This window comes from Lonchura striata, chromosome 4, assembly GCF_046129695.1.
Source record: "Lonchura striata isolate bLonStr1 chromosome 4, bLonStr1.mat, whole genome shotgun sequence".
Taxonomy (NCBI): domain Eukaryota; kingdom Metazoa; phylum Chordata; class Aves; order Passeriformes; family Estrildidae; genus Lonchura; species Lonchura striata.
Window position 1 is genome coordinate 52,958,569 of NC_134606.1, and position 22,000 is coordinate 52,980,568.

General features: G+C 35.7%; 1 protein-coding gene across 2 annotated transcripts in view; it reads right to left on the minus strand.

Annotated features, from left to right (window-relative positions):
- Positions 1–22,000, minus strand: part of CCSER1 (coiled-coil serine rich protein 1) — a 628,033-nt gene that overhangs the window by 276,137 nt on the left and 329,896 nt on the right. For both annotated transcript variants that reach the window (XM_021550301.2, XM_021550303.3), the window contains exon 8: positions 18,863–18,946. In XM_021550301.2, the coding sequence (XP_021405976.2) occupies positions 18,863–18,946 (84 nt within the window). The remainder of the gene's footprint in view (positions 1–18,862; positions 18,947–22,000) is intronic.

The following is a 22,000-nucleotide window of genomic DNA, read 5'->3' on the forward strand; positions in this document are numbered from 1 at the left end:
AGACTTCCACAAGCTTCTGGGGAAGAGAGCAACAGAAGTCACAAATTCCTTATGAGCAGTATTGGGTTTACACACCCAACAGCACCGTGCTAAACGACACAGACATTTCCAAGCCCAAATTAACTACACAGCTTCCTCAGCCCGTGAGAGCTGGATCACAGTGAATTATTGATACTGATGTACAGATTTTATTCTCATCCACAGATCTGATGGAAGATATAAAATTTATTTATTATAGGAATACCTATGAGACTTATTAGTACTTATGGAGCCAGTATTAGTTTCTTATTTCCACATTAAGGGAATCAAGGAAATGGAAAGTGACACAAATTAGACATGTTGAATATTGATGGATTTGGGGTAGGAATATAAAGTAATATTAAAAATATTTGCATATGTATGTAAATAAAGAAATATTTTCATCTAGTATATTAGATAAAATTATCCAAAATTAATTAAATTTTTTACAGCTTATAAAACATTTACACATCAGCAATATTTATGAAAATGCATTTTGTTCATACTTAATTTGAAAAATGAATTAGTAAAATTTTTTTTCTTCTTTTTATCTTGCAATTTGGTGATATTCTGTTATTCTATGTTGCTAAGTAATGCCTCTCACGGATAGAACACATTGTGGATACAGAATATATTAATTGTTTTAGAAATTTATTTCATGGAATTGAAGAAGAAAAAAACCACCATCCATGTTTATAAGACATATAGATACAACTTAACTCAACTGTGCAGACAGAAACTTACTAGCAAAGCCTTATTAGCAAAACAGTAGTGTAGTATCTTTCCCAAGACATCTGCTACTATTAGAGATAAGACTTCATACAAGACAAATATTTTAGCTGAACCAACAGATGATGTTTCTCATAATTTTGGAAGTATATGGATGTTCTTATACTCTTATATTTTTATGACCTCACAGAAAAATCAGCAAGCATTACAATGGAACAGGCAATACAGCTCACAATGAAATTTCAGAAAAATTAAAGCCTCACTTTTTTGGCCAAGCAGTTAAACACATGCCTAATTTTAAGATCCTGAATAATTCTAATCACTTTAAAAGAACCCTACATATTTAAATCACACATAATGCTCAAATGCTTTGCTGCAGCAGCAAGAAACCCAGAGGATGGTACTAAATTGCTCATACCCTGCCTAATTTTTCAGCTATAGGCTCTTCTCCAGTTTATGATAAAGAAGAGTTTCTGCATACATTTGACTCTGTCACTGTCTTAAGAGTTTGGATACACCTTTACATACTGACATCACAACAGATGCTTTTGAAAACAGAATCAAATAATATCTCTATGTTTTAAGAAAGCTAGATCATTGAAGTCATTAAATGAGAATATGAAATGCATAATTTTGCTTTAATATGGTTAAAATAGTAATTTTAAAGATGTCAGTGTTGGGCTATTCATCTGGAAGATAGTACATCATATGTAGCCTAATGAAAATTAAGTTTTACTTTCAGTATGTAATGAATGTGTGTTTGGAAGTAGGTGCTTCCACTTCAGAAGAGAAATATGCTCCTGTAGCAAAATATTCCCTTTTGTGCATTACAAAGCAGGGATTTTGCTGGCTCCACAATAATGCATCCTTGAATATTAAAACTATTTCCCTTCACATTACAAAATGGAACCAAGAGCTACAGAGGTGTGAGAGAACTATGTACCCAGAAAATACAGTTAAATAACGTCTGTGTGTTTCTGTACTAACGTCTCGGCAGCAAAATACATTTTTCTCTCATTCATGATTTTATACACTGTCCTACATGGCAGTAACTTTGTTATCCTCATAGGACAAAAAGGAGATGTTGAAATAACTCCCTAGAAAAATCAGTTTGGTCCTACTAATGATAGCACTTGGTAATTTATTAAACTTCCATCATCAGGTAAATTTTTAACACGGTAATTGAAAAATATATAGAATACCTTGATGGAACCAACTGATTCCTCAGAACAGAGGCTGTAGATTGCTCCATCTTTCAGACCTACTCTTCAGAGACTTCTGCACTCTCATAGTGCCACAAATAGACTCTGCTATGAACACTCCATCACTCACAGAGCAATCTCAGCAGTCATAAGAGCTTTTGAGCAGCGGTGAACAGATCCAAACAAGGACTTGCATTACATAAAATTGCACCTAATGATTTTAAAGAAGAAACTGTAAGAGCACAACAAATTTTCAAAGCAACAACAATCTCTATATTGCTAAACACATCTGACTGGATTTAAATTGACTGCACCAGCTGAGTAGATCAGCGCAATACAATGCATGAAGACTTAGATTATACTCTAATGCTTTTGCTATTCTTAACTCCATAATCATGGCCCTTCAGCTCAGGGAGTCTGACCAAAGTAAAGATATATCCTGGTAATGCTCACTCTTAATAAAATAGGCCATTAAAAGCTTTCAAAACAGCTGCTTCCCACTCAAATAAAGAAAAAGAAATACATTTGTAACCTCAAAGCAACCATCTTATGCTTCACATATTAAACTAAACACTGAAAAAGTGAGGAGAGCCAGCTCCGTTTTGTAATAGGTGCCTTTATGGAAAGTCTCACTTAATGGGAAGACAATTTTCTACCGCATCTACTTGGGTTTTTTGCAGTAATTTAGGACCCCTGTACCTATTTAATATCAATTGACATGAACAGTTTCCAATTTAATGTCAATTCAAAAATCAGACTACCTGCTTGTGATAGCAGTTAATGTCCAGTACTGTATTTCACACAGATACCTTTTTCAATCTTTCAGTAAAATATATGACATCCATTTAAGTTTTCATTCAAAGTTATTTCAGTGAAGGATGACCATAAAAACTTCAAAAAACAGGACTGAGAAAAGCATTATATAGTGATAATGCCTTTATAACCACACTTATAGCCTGAGAACAAACAGGAAATTAATAATCCTGCATAGCATAAAAATAGTCCTATAACATTCTGGAAGCCACTTCAGATTAAGGGAAAAAACTTTCAATCTCCTTCAGCTTTTTATAAAAAGAAACAACTTGTAATTATACAACTATTCTGACAAGAACAACTGCAAAACCTTGGGACATGAAAGATTTTTTAAGATTTTCTTGAATTTTCTAAAGGCTAATAAGACTTCTCATAATGGCACTTCAAAAATATCAGAATTATGCCAGTGTTAGTAATCCACGTGAGAAGTGACTTTGCTCAGAAGCACTTTCAGAATCCAGAGTCTTCCTCTAATTATCAATAAGGACTTTGAAGAGATACACAAAGCACTTAGGACATGGTTGTCCTGCTCACTACTAAAACAAAAGTGATTTCACTTTCTCCATAATTTAAGTTTTCTAAAGCTTGAGAGAGTTGTCAAGGATACACCATAATCTTCGTAGGGGTTAACCTCTCATTCCAAAGATGTGGATAATGCACTAAGAGCAGCACTGTCAAAAAACCTCTTTAGGTGCCATGAGATGAAGACCAAGTGATCCAAGTGGAATAAGTCTATTCAAGATTTTGGTTTTAATGTTTGGGGGGTTCTCCATTATTTTTTTACTTAAAATACAGATGCAGAGATTTAAAAATTCCTTCTGTAGAGCAACATATTCTATACCTATTATCAATTCTGGAAGTGAGCATCACTTCATGTAAATATAGAAATCAGATGTTGGCGTTGAACTTTTTGGAGAAAAACATATTATAGGGATACATATTATAGGGATAAAAAGGATGTTTCAATCAATATATTTAGGGAAAATGCATAGTGAGACTACAACATCCAGTGAGAGAAAAGAGAGATATCCACAGGAAATCGAGTTTAATGTTAGCAAAGCTCAATAACCACCCAAAAATGAAACACAGACCTCTTCCCTAGCAAGTTCAGTTTCTTTGCAACCATAACCACATACAAAAAATCTGATTTAATCAAACATAACATCAATTGACATCACTGACATTAACTTCCCAAAGTGACTGGTATCTGCTTACCTGAAACTGTCGAACTGCAGAGGTTTTTAATATGATGAAACACTCAGACATCAGTGATAATTAAATGAATTCTGTACTGTTTCATTCATAAACTTCAAAATGTTATGCTATCACCCTGCAATCAAAAACTCATTGTCTCTTTAGATCTACACCAAAAATATCACAAAAATGAGAATAGCAGGATTTTTATAAACTGTTCAGGCACTGAAAGGGAGAAATAATTATTTGCCCTCTTACAATCTGTATATCTTTAAAGGACTCACAGTCACCAAAAAGCAGAGAAACATGGCGTTCATGTGAATTTCATTCACTTTTTAGAGAAAAATACTTCAAAACACTATGATCATTTCATGGTGTTTTTTTCAAATACCCAGTTACATTTTTAATGCTTACTGGCACATGTGTGTGCATACACCCAGAAGTTTTACAAAACTCCATTAAAAAAAAAAAAAAGAAAACTTGGTTTGTTATGGATGGCTTTTTAAAAGAGGCTCAGAAAAGCATCAATACTTACTGTCACAATTTGAAACAAAAACAAGCTCTTCCAAAACCCTTAAACTAACAACAAAGCCAACATTATCTTTAATAAAAATTAAGTATTACATATTGCAGAAAAATTTTTAGAATTCCAGTAACCTGACAAGAGGAAGTAAAAAAAACTTTTCATTATTAGAAGTAATCTGCAAGAAATTATTAATCTTTGGTGGAACTGAACGCAGAAAGCGTTAAACTGCTGAATTCTTACTCCCTATGAAGGGAGAACCCTACAGTGGTTTAAATGGAGTTCATAATTCTAGAAAGTATTTTAAATATGGCTTGCATGGCACTGTATGTTCAGCCATACTTTAGGAATATATAAATATATATATATATATAAATAAAAAACCCCTGTGTTCAATAGAGTAGGGGGTTCAATAGAGTAGGGGATTCTGAGATCATCATTTGAAACCCCATCCTCTAAAGCCTAAAGGATAATGTACTGTTTTAAACCCCTGCAATATTATGTTGCATATCTCTCCTTAAAAGCTACCTTTCTATTTCTCTAGGTACTTACCACACTATAATCCATATGTGTATAAAAAATGTCCTATTAAACTATGAAACTGTACACTGCAGGTAATGCTTTAATTGTCTCTGCCTGAAAAGAAAATGCCTTTTCTTTTTTTGACAATAAAATTGTGGTTTACCAAAGTAATGAAGAGAATAATTTAGTTCTGTTAGGATAAGCTCCTTTTGGATGACCAAGGAAGGTGAGAGATACCAAAGAAGAAAAACATTATTTCTTCTGTTCTTGGTAAATCTCCTCCAAGCATGGTAATCTTAAATATATATAACTCTTACCATTTAATCACCAAGAGAGTCTGCTGTAATAGCAGTGTCCGATTTCTTTTCACAAAAACAAAATTCATATCATATGTAGCTTTTTGGTAACTCCTTTGTCCAGGGTAACATAATTCTGATCTGGTAAGACTTTTTTTTTTTTTCCCAGAACAACAGAAATGCTCCTTTAAGCTGATGCTAGTGCCTAAACCCCTCTCAAAGCCATTTTCCTCTATGCTTCATTAAAGCTTAGACATGTTTTAATGCATTCTCTTGGAAGCAAAAATATTACAGGATTCACAGCAGTTAAATGAAAAGAACAGGAACAATCACCTCCAACAGCCGACCTTGTGCAAAGAGATTTTCTATAGCATTCTAGCACTCCAGTTTTTCAAATCTTCCCTAACAGGGAACCATTCTGGTTGATTTTGAGATTGCACTCTTACAGCTGTGATTATGTCCTTCAGCTACAAAAAACCACAGAAGTCTCAGAAAACAAGAATTACTAGACTTTCAAAGTTAGTCTCTTGTTTTCTTTGTTTTTATCACATGAAGTCTGTGAAAAACTTGCTATTTTACTTTAGAAAGATTAGTTTTCAAGTTTCTATTGAGATAAGGCTGTGTGGGTATGTCAGTGTGCATGTGGGATAGCATATGGTACTGTCAACTCTTTCTTCATTTCCATCCAGATGTTAAAAATAACACCTTGTTCTTTTTGGTTATTTAATTAAGGAGGTGACACCATAAATCATGAAGGGAGGCAGTCAACTTTTTTAACATCAGTCTTTCTTGCATTTTTCTATTTCCATTGCAGTGCACAAAAAATCTTTAAATCAAAAGGCACAACCTGATCTAATTAATGGCAAAGTAAGTTGCCAACAATCTTTACATGTGAGATGCTACATTAATATACCTGTCCACCAAAAGCATGTTAAGGAAATGAACCATTCTATCATTCTCTTACAAAATGGATATTTACAACTTTCCCCTCTAGGCTTACAATGACAGGACTTGATGTAAATCAGCACAGCCATCAGCACATCATGTAGCTACATTTACACATGCTCATTAAAGGCCTAGCCCTTATGGACAAATAAAACACCACGAGCATGAGAAATGCTCCATGAGAAATTCAACCTTTCTTTCCTCTTATTTCACATTGAAGTCTTGCAGAAAAAAAGGTGTCGCAAAAAGCATTTTTTTTTTTTTAACATGGTAAAATTGCTTAATTATGCTTATGGTAGACAAAGATCTCACTTTGAATTTGTTTTGCTTACTTGGGTTTTTTTAAGACTTTTTGCCTCTGCTAAACAACATATGTGGACATTAATGCAAACAAAGACAGTTGCCAGAAATGAAGCCTACAAATGAGAGCTTTCATGGCATGATTTAAGGCACTTCCCAACTTTGTGTAAGAGACAGAAAACAGCTACTCTAGGCCTGGCACAAGTGAATGAGAAAAAGGTTGAATTATCACTTATTACTCCAGTGGAATGAGAGATCACCTGGTTGTAACCCTAAGACACTACATCTTTGTGCATTTACATTCAAGGCAGACACAACAGAGAACCAAGTCCAACGTACATGCCGATGTATAGCTGACAGCTGGGATTAATAAACGCTTTTTTTCTGCTTTTAATAGCAAAGAACCATATATAAGCCTGTCCATGCAAATCTCTGACAATAATTACATGTGAAAAACCAAAGCAGATGTTTCACAGATAAAGGAAGGATAGCTACTTTCACTTATTTTAGCATAAAAACAGATGAGCTGTGAAAGACATCTCCTTGATTATTCTCAATAGCATTAATTAGTCATAAGTATAAAATTGTACTCCCATGCCTTCTGAAAAATATAATACTATTTATAGGACAATTCAGGAACTACTTCACCCAATGCCCAGCATGAGACTAGCAATAGTACTGGACTCTGGAATATTTTATATTTTATTTATTCACATCATTCCATACAGGTACAAGGACTCCAGCACAACAACACATGAAGAGGGATGCTAATGATTATTAGAGCTCTACTAAAAGAAAAGTGAAAACTATGATGCAATGTCAAGTAACAGAGTTTGACACCTCTCTAACATTATTCACCAATAAATATTTCTAATTCTGCAGCCTGATGTATTTACTAAGAAAGCTGATCAAGAAACACAAGGCATTCACAGAGTTAAACTCCTATAGCCTGTAAATGTGAGGCCAGTAAGATGCTGGCCTTTAAAGATGATGTCCCATAGGTTTGATGTATGGCACAATACAGCTGTGAAGAGATAATCAGCAAACCAAATCAGCAAACTTCCATCAACATTTTATGTTGACATTTTCAGTGTACACGAGTGTAAGTAGACATAAAAGCCTGAAAAGCATTCCAGAAGTCACCTCACACAAACACCTCCTCTTGTATAGTAGCAGCAACCTGAGGAGCAGCTCTCCAGAGAGTGGTGAATGGATTCCTCGCCCTTCTAAGCAAACTTATTTGTCTTGATGAAGTCTATTAGTCTGGGATGTCCTTTCTATTAATGATATTATATCAAGTCAGAAAATAATTAAAGTACAAAGCATTCTGTGCAAAAGGAGGAGACAAAGAAATTAGAAAAGCAGCATATAACCATTAAAAAGATTGTTTTTTTGAGCAGTGCATATGCCTATCTATGCATACTGAATAAAATGGCAAAAATAAAAGCTATGACAACTAATTTTACGAACTGTCTTGGTCAAAGATGTGAAAAAAAGAAAGTGAAAAGTCTGTTCTGAAAAGGGGTTTATATGCCTTGAATATCTTATCTGAGGAAGAAAGAGTAATTACGGAGTAATTGTATCCTGTTCTTACTGAGACAAAACACAGTAACATCTATTTGGTGCACCTGGTGCTCATCTGATATATAGTTCCATGCAGTACACAAATTCATATTTACACCCATATCCACTTGCATTCCCTAATTTAATCTATTTTAGCTTTATATTGCCCTTGACAAGAAAAATTATTTCCCACACATCTTTTTTCTTTAAAGTCTAATTACTAAAAATATACCTTAGTTCTCTAAAAATATATCCCATTTAAGTGTAGTTTCTCAGGCATCCCTAAGCATTCAGTTTAACAGAGGCAATGCTGAGTTCTCAGCTCTATGGAGTAGCTTCTGAGACACTGATGATTATCTCAAATGCCAGTGCCCTTGTAGAGGTTTTATGCAAATATATGCTTTCATGGGATACTTTGAGGCAGGGTATAGAACTAGGGCATCCTCTAAGGTCTTTCACTCCTAAATTACACCTCATCTTAAGTTATCTGCTTAGGTTCTACAAAAAAAAAAAAAAAAACAAAAAAAAAAAACAAAAAACCAAACCAAACCAAACAAACAAAAAAACCCAAAAAAACAACAACAACAAAAAACCCACACCAAAACAAAACAAAAAACTCCCTGTATCAACAGCTCTCTGCCAACATAGTCACTGCTAGGCCTTTGCTGTTTCTAATACTTATCATGCCAAATTCTACATATTCCTTATCAGACCAACCTCCCATGAAGTTCGGGCCTTCATATGTATGGAAGGTTTTAGTAACAAAGGAAATAAATTATCAGAATTAGTTTAAAAAGGAAAAATAAAGCTGAAATAGAAGTAAGATAAAAATTCCACAGATCTGTTTAATTACTGACTCTAAGAATTTTCAAAGTCATAACCTTTTTTCTGCAACCATTTTAGGGTTCTTTCTATGCCAACAAACAGGCATACACACAATCTGAAGCTTCCTAATTACCTACGGGTTAAGAACAATTGCACTTCCCTTAATTGTCACCTTGCAGTTTAAGTAGTAGTTTTCTCAATATCTCCCCCTCAATCTGTTCACGTGATTACAAAAATCTGGTTTTATGCAGCATAACATATGAGAAAAATGCTCTCTGCCTAGATACTCCTTTAATTTTGCTAAGCAGAATGGTCCACGAATTTTTAGATTAAAGTCAAGACGAACAGATATACATGAGTAACTGTGATTCGACAAATATAGACAAAACAGTACTAGAGAAGATGTCTTAAGTTACTTGTGGTTCATCAGCTTTTTCTCTATAGCTTCATCACCCCAGTGGTTCTGAACTGGAGGGACAAAAGAAAACAAACATCTTTGTCCCTTAAGTACTCAATCCCATTTCCATAAATTAAAGAAGATGCAACAGGATGACTTCTAAAAAATTGCAGACAATAGTCAAAGCCTTCTTATTCACACTGGCTAAATAAGGATCATTTGCGCAGCAATTTCTATTTATTTGCACAACAATTTTTGAATCATGCCTCTGTTTGCAGTCTTCTTAGAAGGTATATATTTGGGGACAATTCAAAAATCCTGTCCTCTCTCTACCACCCTTCAATTCAGAGCCCATCTCCCTGCTCTTGAAAGCAGTATCATAAACACACAGTTCAGCTGAAAAATTAGCACAAGATGTTCAGCTGCTTTAGATCACCCTTTAATTGCACCACTTTTTATTTTTCCAGCCTATTAACCTGAGCTCCACTGCAATCAGCCCTACCAGACAGGTCCAAGTTTACACAATTTATATTTATTCCTTCTCATCACCATACTACCAGCACAATAGCTCCACTTATTTTTTCCTAAAGTCAAAATAATACAGCATCCTATTTCTCAACTAGCATAACTGAGTGCAACCCTCATTTGTAAGCTGAAACACAAATATCACACTTGGAGAAAGTCTGGTTTTATAAATCCCTGTGTTAATAATCGGTGAATTCTTATAAATATCATAGCCTGCAAACTCTATTACTCTTCTGGCAAATCAGAAGAGCTCCCTTGGAGAAAAACAATATCATCTGTAAGTCAAATGGGGAAGTGTAAGATAAATGTCTTCCATTATTACCAGAAAACGCTAAAATACGTTAACTACATTTCAAAGGTACTGAATTATTCATGAAGAACAGCTCTGGAAAAAGACTCACATATCAAGCCAAAAAAGATATATTTTCACTCTATATTCTGAAGTCAACAAAGAATATTAAGAAACAGTTCACTGCTTTTATTTTCCTCGCCATACAGACCAATCTAATGAAAAAACAGTCAGAATTGAGTACTGAGTACACAGACAAACCAAATAAATGTACAAGTGAGATTAAGCTGACTTAATATTAACCAGCACCTTATTTTCTCTTTATAATTTAACTGTAATATGTGGTTAAAAGTCAGTAAGATTGGTATTTTATTTCATTTTTTGATAATGACCATACACTATTGTTTTATTTTATTTTAATCAAAATACTTTTGTATCCACATGGGAAGTTTTACTACCACTTGGCAAGAATGCATTACAGCTCTTCAGTCATCTGCCTCCTCTCTGCAGGGCAACAATGGGCATTTGTACAGCCCACTGCCTATCTCACCAAACACCCAACCTCAATACAGGGTAATCTGTGGAGTTGCGTTATGTATATGTTTTATTATCCCTGTATTATGTATTGGTTTATTCCTTTGTACCCGCGTGTGCAACTTGGTTTATCCCCAGTTTTCCCGCCTTGTCCTCGCCTTCCCGCCTTCCCAGTATCTATCCATCACCCTGAAAGAGGCATTTTACCCCCCCCGGGTGCCTTGTCTATCACTCGGTGCCCCTTCCCATCCATCCAGAAGCTTCTACTCAGGGCACCGGGTGATTGGGCGAGGACCTGGGGCTCCCCCCATATCCTTCCCCCATTGGACCACATCATATCACCCCATCCCGGAGCCACCCCCTATCCCTATCCCCATTGGTCGTTGGATACCCCTCCCTTACAGTTTATAAGCCAGTGCAAGCACCTTGTGCTTGTTCCTGTTGGCTGGCATCGTTCTAAGATATTTGGCCCCGTTGGGCTACAATAAACTCGGACTTAGCCCCCAGCAGGATCCGCTCTTCATTCACCACCGCGAGGCTTGCTAGCGCTGCCCGGAACCCACAAAGGCACTCTCCAAACCCCAGCTGGGAGCGGCGGAGGGTGCCTCCATCGCCCGCCCTTGCCCCAGAGAAGAGCTAGCCGGGGCTGAGACAAAGGGAACCGGGGCGGGAGCGCGGCAGTAATCAGCAGGTAATTTTTGAAAGCTTGGCTACAGAACTCATTCCCTTCTTGTTGCTCCAGGATACTGACAAAACCTCATCTGAGTCAAAAGTATTACAGCTGTACAGTGGTACAAACACCTAAGCTTGCAAAAAGTTTCCACCCAGAAGTGGGCATCAGTAAGCTTCTGCATAAAGAATTGATAAAACATGCACAGGACAGTTAAAGATGTTCAGACTGTGTGTGGTTTCTATAGAAAGAGGGGGACAGTATTTCAAAAGATGAAGAAAGATGCAGGAAATCAGAACAGCAGAAGAAAGAATCCAAGGGGAGCATTAAAGACCTGCATGGAAGAAAGGCTTGACATTGTGACCAAAACCTACCTCTTGCTGTAAGATTGCTATTTTGATTAAAAAAAAAATTAAAAAAAAAAAAAAAAGAAAAAGAAAAAGGGGCATTTATCTATTCAGTAGCTCTACAGCCCCAGCATCAGTCCCACCCATCCTAGGCTAATAAGAGATAAGAAAGGGCATGCAGTAAGATACTCAAATTTAGAAGATCAGTAGTACTTTATACTATTTAATTCACTTCTCCAAACCATGAGAAACAGCTATAGCAAAGGGCATTTTTGCCCTCCAAAAACTGGAAGGGGCAAATTTCTCAATTTCAGAGCTAAAGGCTCACATAGACAAACTAGGTATGAAGCAGAACTTTTCCATGGAAATTCTACTCAAACTCCACAGATACCCCAGCTCTAAACAGAACTTAAAATTACTAAAGAATGTGTTTCAAAGAAGGCAGAGCACCAGAGGAAATATTTGAGCATACTTTCAACCATACAATATTCATGATGCCAAAGTACAGAAGGTATCTTCAGTGAGAAAGCGCTCAGACTTTGAAACAGAATTTAAAACAGATTCTTTTTTGAATCTCTTAAATCTTGTGTACTTCAAATAACAAACTGAAATTGAATAATGGAAAAACAAAAATATACAAAACTTGGAGAGGATCTATGGAGTCAGTCTCTGAGGAGCAGTATTAGTGAGATGCAAGAAATACTTCCATGCAAATAATTTCTTTTTTGTTTACTCTTTTAGGAAAGGACAGATACTCCAGCTTTTTGGTGACTTAAGAACAGTTTCTCAGTCCTAACACCAAAGTATTTTCCTTTTTTTTTTTTTTTTTCCTAAAATTCTCATGTGTGAACAATGTGTTATTTACAGACAAAAATATTTCATGTCTTTACATTCTGGAATATACTAAGAGTGAATGAAAAATTATTCACTGAGGATAAACACTACATTACACCCTTCCTTAAAAAATGTCACTAGCATGCAAAGAAAAATTATATTTTGTTATTAAAACACAGATGATTCTTCATTTGTGATGGTTGCTATACTAGTGTGTATGTACAGACATTTCTGTGAATTATGCCCAGCTATGGCAAAGAAAACTGGACAAGACAGTAAAATTGAGGCACGAAAGGAGAAACCAAACAAAACATTATTTTTCTATCAGATCCTTAGCAAATTGCACAGACAGATACCCCCACAATGTGAAGAGCAAAAATATTTCTCCAAGCAGAAAATTAATTATTTGAAGAAACAACACTACCAGTTGATACATTACACACTGTAGTGCAGAGCTGAGGATAATGCATTTATCAATCTCTCATCAGATGATTATAATAAAAATATGTCACACAATATGCCTTTAGCAACATACTGAAGGTGTTAATTCATAGAAATTAAACTGTCGATCTTCAGAAGCAAAACAAACTTCCCAGCACGCTTGTATTTGTTTTTAAGCAACATTACTTTTCTCTGTTGTCTTATAAACACACATAGGCAATAGTATTTAATTAGTTTATATTGACAGCTGTCATTTTCATGTCAGCTCAAGCCTGAGTATTTATTTGAGAATTTGTCTAATATCACAAACCTACAATAAAACAATAATGAATTTCAATACTTTTTAGCCAACTTTCATCCTGCAAAGGAAAACATCTACAAAGTTGAACTGCAACACACAGTGTCTGCCTTCCTTGCACATCCCCAAGATGTCATTTCCATTTGTCCTAAAATTCATCCATGTTCAGCTATCTTTAGATCTTCACTTGAGCAAAAATCAGTTAAAGAAAATTAAGAGAAAAAAAGGAAAGGTGGTATTGAGACATATATTTTGTCCTTCAGATAGATCAAAAATAAAGTTTTCCTAGATTTTGGCCTAAGGCCAGATCAGAACTGCCTGCTTATACTAGAAAGCCCACCAAAGACTGTCAAATAAGCACACACAGTGCATTATTACTGAAGGAGAGCAGGCCTTGGCACTGTGTCTCAAGGCAGACTTTGGACAAAATCTGTATTTCAGGTCGTTCATTTTGCAGTGTTATTTTTATTAAACAATCCAGAGCAGAGCCTCAGTACGACCAGAAACACATTCTATGCTCGTGACATATTTTTTTATCTATGCCAAACACCATGATATGACAATGCTTTGTAGTAGGAACTTAAACTCATACGCAGAATCACCTCTACAAGTGGCCAGGAATGTTAAAGATCCTATCTGACTGGCAGCTTTTCATCAAGGGACTGGTGTAGACCAGGATTTGGAGCTTAATCCCCATTGTCGGTTGTAGGATATTGCCATTTTCACACTCCATGTCTATGTCTGTCTTGTGGAACTGATTCAGAGAGTAATTACTGCTCAGATAAGCCTCTTCTGGAATACATGCAATTAATTCTCCTGCAAAAAAGGGAGAAGATGCCTGACCCTTTAATAATGTTTAAGCACACCTCATCTATTTCTTTTCTCCTCCTAATTTTTCCTAAATATGGTGAAGAAAGAGGACTTGAAACTACTTACAAATGCTGGTTCTTATGTAAATTATCCATGTGTCTTGTAACACACTCTCATAAAAACAGCCAACATGAAATAAGACTACAAACTAGCAGATTGTAAAGCGAATGGGTAATCAGTATAAAGAAAAATCTAGATTTTTTTCCAAAAATAAGGACTACTATCCTTTTCAAATGGGAATGATCTAATGTCTTTAAAATTTCAAGGACAACTGTTTTTAAAATTTTAAAAGTAGACTTGACTAATGAAAATTACTCTTTTTAAAAACAACTCAAAAAATTATTTTCCCCATGTGCTCATGACATTTTTATCCCAATCTCATTCTTTGCCTGACAAAGGCAAAGATGTGATGTTAAGAATGTAAAATTCAAGGAAACTGAATTGGCATAACTACATTTTGAGGTGATTTTTACACTTAATGTAAGTGTTTTTCATCAACAGTTCATCAGCAGGATTCAAATGCATCTAAGGTTTTCTGTTACACTTCAAAGTTGAATAAAAAGTACTCATCCTCACCATACTTCGAAAACTGAGCAATTGGCTAATTGCCCATTATTGAAATCAACCTACAGAAAACAGCTAAGCTTATCATCAGTTTTGCCCTCTAGGAATACGCTGTATTTAGGATACAGCAACTAAACAAACAAATACAAAAGCCACTCCTCACCAAAAATCATTTAACCTAAGTTTTGGGCAGGGAGGTAGAGCTTATTTATGATTTGAAAAGACAAGGGAAAAAAGTTTAAAAAATAAAAATTGGGCAGCCATGTTTTGTTGAGCTAACTCCAGAATAACTAGCCTGAAAGGAGTAACTTCAAATCCACTTAGGTAGCACTGTACCTCACTATTCTATAAATGTAGAAAGTCTAGCATTTGACAAAGAGCTACCTCCATGGCAGAAAAGTACTCCCAACAGCTGGGCTATAAGGGGGATTAATTTCCTGACCTAACTTTGCCTCCAGTTCCACTCAGAATCTACTCAAGCTGCCTCACTACATTTTTCATTTCAGCGGCACAACACAACTTAAGTCACACAGGGAATCAAGGATGAAAGGATAATGGTGTTAACTCTCATTTTTCAGTGTGAATGTTGCTGTACCAATGACAGCAATAGAATAAATGTTACTGTAAACAGCACTCAGTTATTTTTGCCAATATAGCATGAAAATATTTTCTGCTTAAAGTCATTGTAAAAGCTCACACTGCAGTGCAAAAAGATTAATTTGGGAAAATATACAGAAAGATGCAGTTGCAGGCAGACCTGGGTATGAGACAGCTGAGGTTACAAATATCTTCATGCCAATGAAAATGAAGATGTTTTCTTATTTTGGTTATTTTAGTGGTGAAAAAAAAGAAGAGAAAAGAAGAGCACATTCCCTGCAGAATGGATATGCTTAATTTGATTCCCTGGAGAACATTCTCACAAATGAGTATTTTGAGAAAAGTGGTGGTTTGAACCCGAATTTTCAATTCCTGCTGAAGTTTACAATTTCCAGGTAGCTTTAGAGCAGGTTGGTGTACCTGACATTTCCGAAACAGGCATTTTTCAGGAGATAATGGAAGATGGAAGAATTAATTCAACTTCTCTACCTACCTATCTTTATTTCTCCAAAGACAGTCACACTTCTGGTGACAAAGGTAGTCAATAAAAACTAATCACTAAAAAAGAGAACAAACTACAAACCTGCAAAAGACTGTGTTATTTTTGGTTTATTAGGAGGTAGGTGATGGCTCCTACCATTTATTTTATATAATAAATAAATAACATATGTATTATATATATCTATGATGTACATATTATATATATAATATATATTTTTACATAAAATACCATTGTATTTTATCCTTTCTACCTGGGTATTGCAACTGAGCATCCAAACCCCTATTTTCATTTCTCTAGTATGTAGCCTTTTCCCCCTTAAAAAACTATGTAACAATTGCAAGTTCTGAAGCTTCATCAGCTCACACTCTCTTCACATTTTCCTCAGCTCAAGGTTTCCTTCATAATAGGCTCAAATGAGGTAGAAATGCTTTTTTAAAAGTATTTAAAAATTACGGGGGAAAAAAAATCAGAGGGGAAAACTACTCAAAAAGCCTAGAATTTCTAGGGGAAAGCAAGAAGCAAAAATTCCGAGAGAGCCAAAATTTGCCCAAAGTTCACTTTGGGTTAGTTGAAGAGTTTTGCAGTAAAACCAGCTAAGCAAAGGTTTTAAACCTACATGCAAACATTCAACTTGAATGCTGGAAAGTACAAATTTTCATGTACTTCTCAAGAAGCATAAAACTGATTCCTACTCAAATAAATTTTTATGTGCTATTTGTGAATTAGCATCAGAATGCCATGATTTCAAGGCAGGCAAGCTGCATTTACAAATTTTCTATTTCCATATTAAGAATGAGAAATGGAACATGGTCTGCCCCAAGATACAAGAACAAAAGTTTTAGTTTTCTATGTGCTATGTCTGTAATAAATTGCAGCTATGTGAAAATACATGCAGTTTCATTAGACAAAAATTACTGCTCTTAACTTTTGTAAACATTTACTTTCCAAATGTTTAGTCTCAAAAACATTCAAGTAAATGCAGCATTTGCAGAATATGCATGTTTCACATCAATTTTTGGTGAGTTTTATGCAAGCTAAGAAAACATAATCAGAATTTCCTGGCAACCATTACAAATTTAATTAATTTACAGCTCGAAAAGACAGCTTACTTTCCCTCGAGAGCACACTGAAAAAAGTTTCTAAGAGTATCTCACATAATCAGGAGCCAACTTCATCAATGCCATGGTGGCAGGACCCAGGGCAGCTCCAGTAAAAGGGCACTGGATGTGCAGTATTGCAGAAGATACAGTAGGTATTTTAGAAGTACATCTATGACTGTACTTAGACAACTCAAAAAAAAAACAACACACAAAAGAAAACCCAAAAAACAAACAAACGAAAAAAACCACCACAACTACACCACAAAAAACAAACACTTTTTTTCCCTATGGTATTCCCACTTTTTTTCTAGGTTTCATAAACTGAAATAGTTCTATTATGTTCTCCTCCCAACCTGGCTTTAGTCAGTTCAATAAGGAGTAAATCAGATCTACTGAGTCCTTTCAAAGCTTAATTTCAAACGACTAAACATGGTCTCAAGTATCCCACCTCCTTTCCTTTACAAGTCTTAAGACTGTCAAAACTGAATCCACGATACTTTCAATCATACAGAAAGGCCCTGAGAACTTGTACTTTTTTTCTATTATGATGGTTCCCTGTGGGTCTTTTTCTCATCAAATGATGTATACACAGATGAATTTTGACAACAGTTAACAGCAAATGAGCTACAGCTCCCTGCATCAATACATGGTAATTTTACAATGACAAAAATGTCCACCAGTTAAATAGCATATGTTCTGAACTAGACAGATATAAAATTAATGCTCCAGGACTGTGGAGAAGTTTGACGCACCTTGTGTCACAATTTTTCATTTAATTTTTTAGATAATAATCACACAATACATCATTTCTTAATGTAGCCAAATAAAAAACAAAGAATATTAATGATGTGTATTTATTTTGCAGATGTTAATATAGCAAAGAAATGTTTCAGTCTTGGGCAGGATAACATTTTTCCCATGCAACTTGAAACTCAAGTTATTTGGCATAAAAGTGTACTCCTGCTTTTAGTGAGTATAAAAAAATGCAGTAATACAGTAATAGCAAGACCTGAATTAATTCTGTTTGAGTTCTGAGCTAGGCATGAGACACAAGACAGAAAGGCATAAAACTCCACTGAAGTAGATCAGCAAATTAAGATCTAATTCAGGAAACAAATCCTTGTCTGAAAGGGTGCTTAGACAAAATCCTAGGTGTGCACACAGCTGCAGTTTTCATGGAAAGAATTTATGTGCTGAATGTCCTCCTGAAGGTGGTGACCCTACAGGATTTGCATGCAGTGATAGAGGAGGTGAAAACTCCCTCTCATTTATTTGAAAATACTGAAGACATCCATGCTTTAACCACATTCCATCAAAAAAGCAATCTTAAAATTCTGTCACCACAGCCTGAGCATAATAATAAAATGCATTTTCACCTGTTAAGGTTTTTTCTTCAATTGCTGAATCATGTATTTTGCTTCAGTCACTGGAAAGTATTTTATCAACCCTTAAAGCAGTAGTAGCCAAGCATTAGTAGCTCATGTGCTAAGTAAAGGTTCAGCACTTATAAGAATATTTATTAATTTATGCAAAAAACATCTATTATGGAGAGGAAAAAAAAACTTATTTCCTTTTCTACTGAAGAATCTCATAGATGTGAAAAGCAGCTCACGGGAGAAGTACTGACAATTTATCAGGCATGTGCATGGCCCTTCAAGATTTCTGGCATATGCATACAGTGCTGTGCTTTTCTCCCTCTGATCAGACAAATGTCAACACAATGTCTTCAAAGCAACTTTTACAAGCAGTGAACCTAGACAGTAAGCACTTCAGAGGCTGCCAAATCCCTAGAAAAGTACAGTCAGTGATATCATGTGTTTCTGAATGATTAACATAGCCTTAGGCTAGTAATTCTGCTGCAGGTGTGAAATTGTATTTCTTTAATATCTGGCCTTGGAGTGACATTATCAGAGAAATTAACCCAAAACCACCCAGAAAAAAACCCCATTGCTTCTCCTGCTTACCAGCTCCTCACGAAGCTGGGCTATGAGTTCATCTCTCTCCTTCAGCTGCAGCTTCAGCACTGAGCATTCATCTTTTATTCCATCCTAGAAAAACATCAAAAGAGATGTTATAAAAGGCTTAACGCTTCTATTCTGCTCATGACAAGAAGAGGCTGTTTCATATAGTGTGAGATAATTACATTCAAATAATGAAACTCCATTTTTCTTTGTCATGTGTGGTATTTTCAATAACATTTCCTGAATTGCTACATAAAGAAATTAATGTATCCAAAAACATTGCATAGAAATTTGAATAGCTCCCTGCACAGAAGTCCATTTAATTGTTTTCTGAATCTTTCAGCTCTTTTTACTGAAGATCCTATCAGGTCATTCCTTTTCATTTGAGAAGCAGCTATGAAATGTTGTAATTTTAGAGAAATATCAATTTAGAGCATTATTGCAGAGCTCTTGATCTTGGAGAGATGAAAAAGAAAGCACAACAGACATCCAGAGGAAAAAGAAAGGACACTCCCTATCCATACATCTTTTGCCCCACATCAGCTACAGCAGCAGCAATTCTGGTATCAACTGGGGGAGGAAAGAATATGGTTACCACTTAGCGAAATAACTACTGTAACTCAGTCTGACCTGCACGAAACTGACCCTAATAGCTAAAACTGTACCCAAATCCATGTCCAGGAGACAAGCTTCAAGCTGTCCCCAGGAAATCTCATGAGTTTACTTAAGTCTCAATGTCATATTTGAAGAAGAAAGATCAAGATCTGGGTTGTTCTGATAAACATCCTAGAGAAGAAATTCAAATTAATAGACTGAACCCTTGAAAAGTAAACTAACCAGCTTGTTATACAACTGTAGCAGAACAACTCTATTTTTACATCCTTCTAGCATGGAAACATTTAGTATGCGAAGTTTACTAATTTGGAGCACTATTATTGAAAGAAAAAATGAAAAAAAAAAAACCTAGAAAATCACAAGCCACATGACAAGAAAACTTTTGGAAATCTGGTGGTATAGTCACAACACTTACTCTAAAAATAAAAAAAACTGGACCTCTAGTTATCAGGTAATAGCAGCAATAGTGCAGAAATTTTTTAGACTTTGTAGAGTTCAGAAGTTCTAAAGAGTATAACCTGTATGATAAACTTGCACTCTGCCACTACTAATTGTTGTATTTATAAATAAACACAAAAACCCAGGACAAAAAAAGTAGAGTGTGATCCCATTTTCCTCACATAGAAGGTAATAATTATAATCTTCCAAAGTACTTATATTGCTCTAACAGAATTGGAAAAAGAAACAAGACACATGTGCATCAATATTGCAGATATTTAAAACAACTGCAAAAGAAAGAGCTACACCATTTCTGGCCACCTACGCACTACTTCTGTACTACTATAGATCTTCTGAAAGATCCAAACTTATAAAAAAGCCAGAACTCACATTATCTCTGTTAGGGGAAAAGTCATGGAAGTTTTCTTTATTATATTCTACTGAAGAGTTTTATTATCTACTAGCAGATTCATGTTTAGGTACATTAGCTGAAAATAAAATTTTAACACATCCCAGAATACAGCCTGCAGCACTGAATATGATATTAGTACATATTTAACATTACTGTTAGCAAAAGTATCTGCTTCTAAAAAATATGGTTTTAACTATCAGCAACACTTATTTTATCAAAGCAAGGTCTTAATTTAACAAAATGGTTTTAAAAACAATATGGCATTTCCTATGGTACCTCAAATTTTTGTTACATTGTTCTTTTTGTCAGCGCAGTTTTACACTGTTGCTACCTTTTGAATTTTTCCTTTTAAACTTAGAATAAAATAGTACAATACACAGTGGAAAAAGAAAAATATCAAGGTCCCATAGCCAAGACTATTACAAAAATGTCTTCTGGAAAGCATGCACAAGCAAATACAGGAATGAGGCCTGTAACATCATGCCTCAACCACAGCAGGAAAGATTTTTGCAGTGAGCTTTGGCACTAGGTTTTGTCTAAGAGGCAAAGCAGAACTCGCTTGGACTAGTGAGAGCTTGAAGAAAGATTCTGCCTCAGTGAGTTTCCAAAGACTTAAAGCCCACAGTGCACCTCTCCTTGCAAAAAGCAGTCAAGCACCCAGCTGGATCTTGCTCAGGCAGGCAAGGAACGGACCCCCCTGCTTGGCACAGTTCTGCAGGCACTTAAATTCCACATTCCATGCAACAATCATCTCATAAAATGTAGACCATAACTATCCTTAGAGATTGGAGAAAAGCATGTAGGGCTAAGGTTTTTCCCTTGCACTGCCTCATTTCAGCAAAACTCTGATTAATCCTTCCAGCAGGACACGGTGCTTGGAAATCAGTACCCTGCATTATCAAGGCCACTGCATCCTTGGAAAAGAGCACCCTGTAATTTCTGGGATGCTTGAGACTCTTAGGTTTGGACTCTGCGATGATTTAGGCTGAGGTAGAGTTAACTTTCTTCCCAGAGGCTTGTACAGCACTACAGGTTCGATTTGGCCTGGAAGCACTGTTGATAATACAGATTTTACTTTGTTTTTGCCAAGCAGCACTTACATGGCATCAAGACCTTTTCTGCTTCTTGTACTGCCACTGCAGTGAGGAGAGGGGGTGGCACAAAGGAGGGGACACTGCCAAGACAGCCAAGTGATCCAAGGAATATTCCATCAAATATGGCATCGTGCTGGGTGTACAAAGCAAGAGAAAGAAAGAGGAAGGCGTGATGGTGCTTATCTTCCCAAGTCACTGCTACAACATGATAGAACCCTGCTTTCTTGGAGCAGCAGTTTGTTCTTGAATGCAGAACAGAATTAGGATGTTATAATCTCATTTTGCTGCATGGTATCTGCAGAGGCATCAATCTTTCTTCAAATACAAGATTGTGAATAAAAGAAATAAAACATGTTGTCAAACAGTTGACTGCAAAAAGGTTTGGGCAATTTCAACGTCGCAGACACCTGACTGAATGTAGCACTAACAGAATAAAAATGCTGAGGAAAGAACTGTTGCTAAAACACTGAATATAGTCCCTCCAGAAAGTAAGTACTGAAATTATGGCAGGAGAAGAGGCTCAGAACATGTTTTGCTTGTGCAAGAACCAAAATATTTCAGTGAAGGATTGCACAAATGATA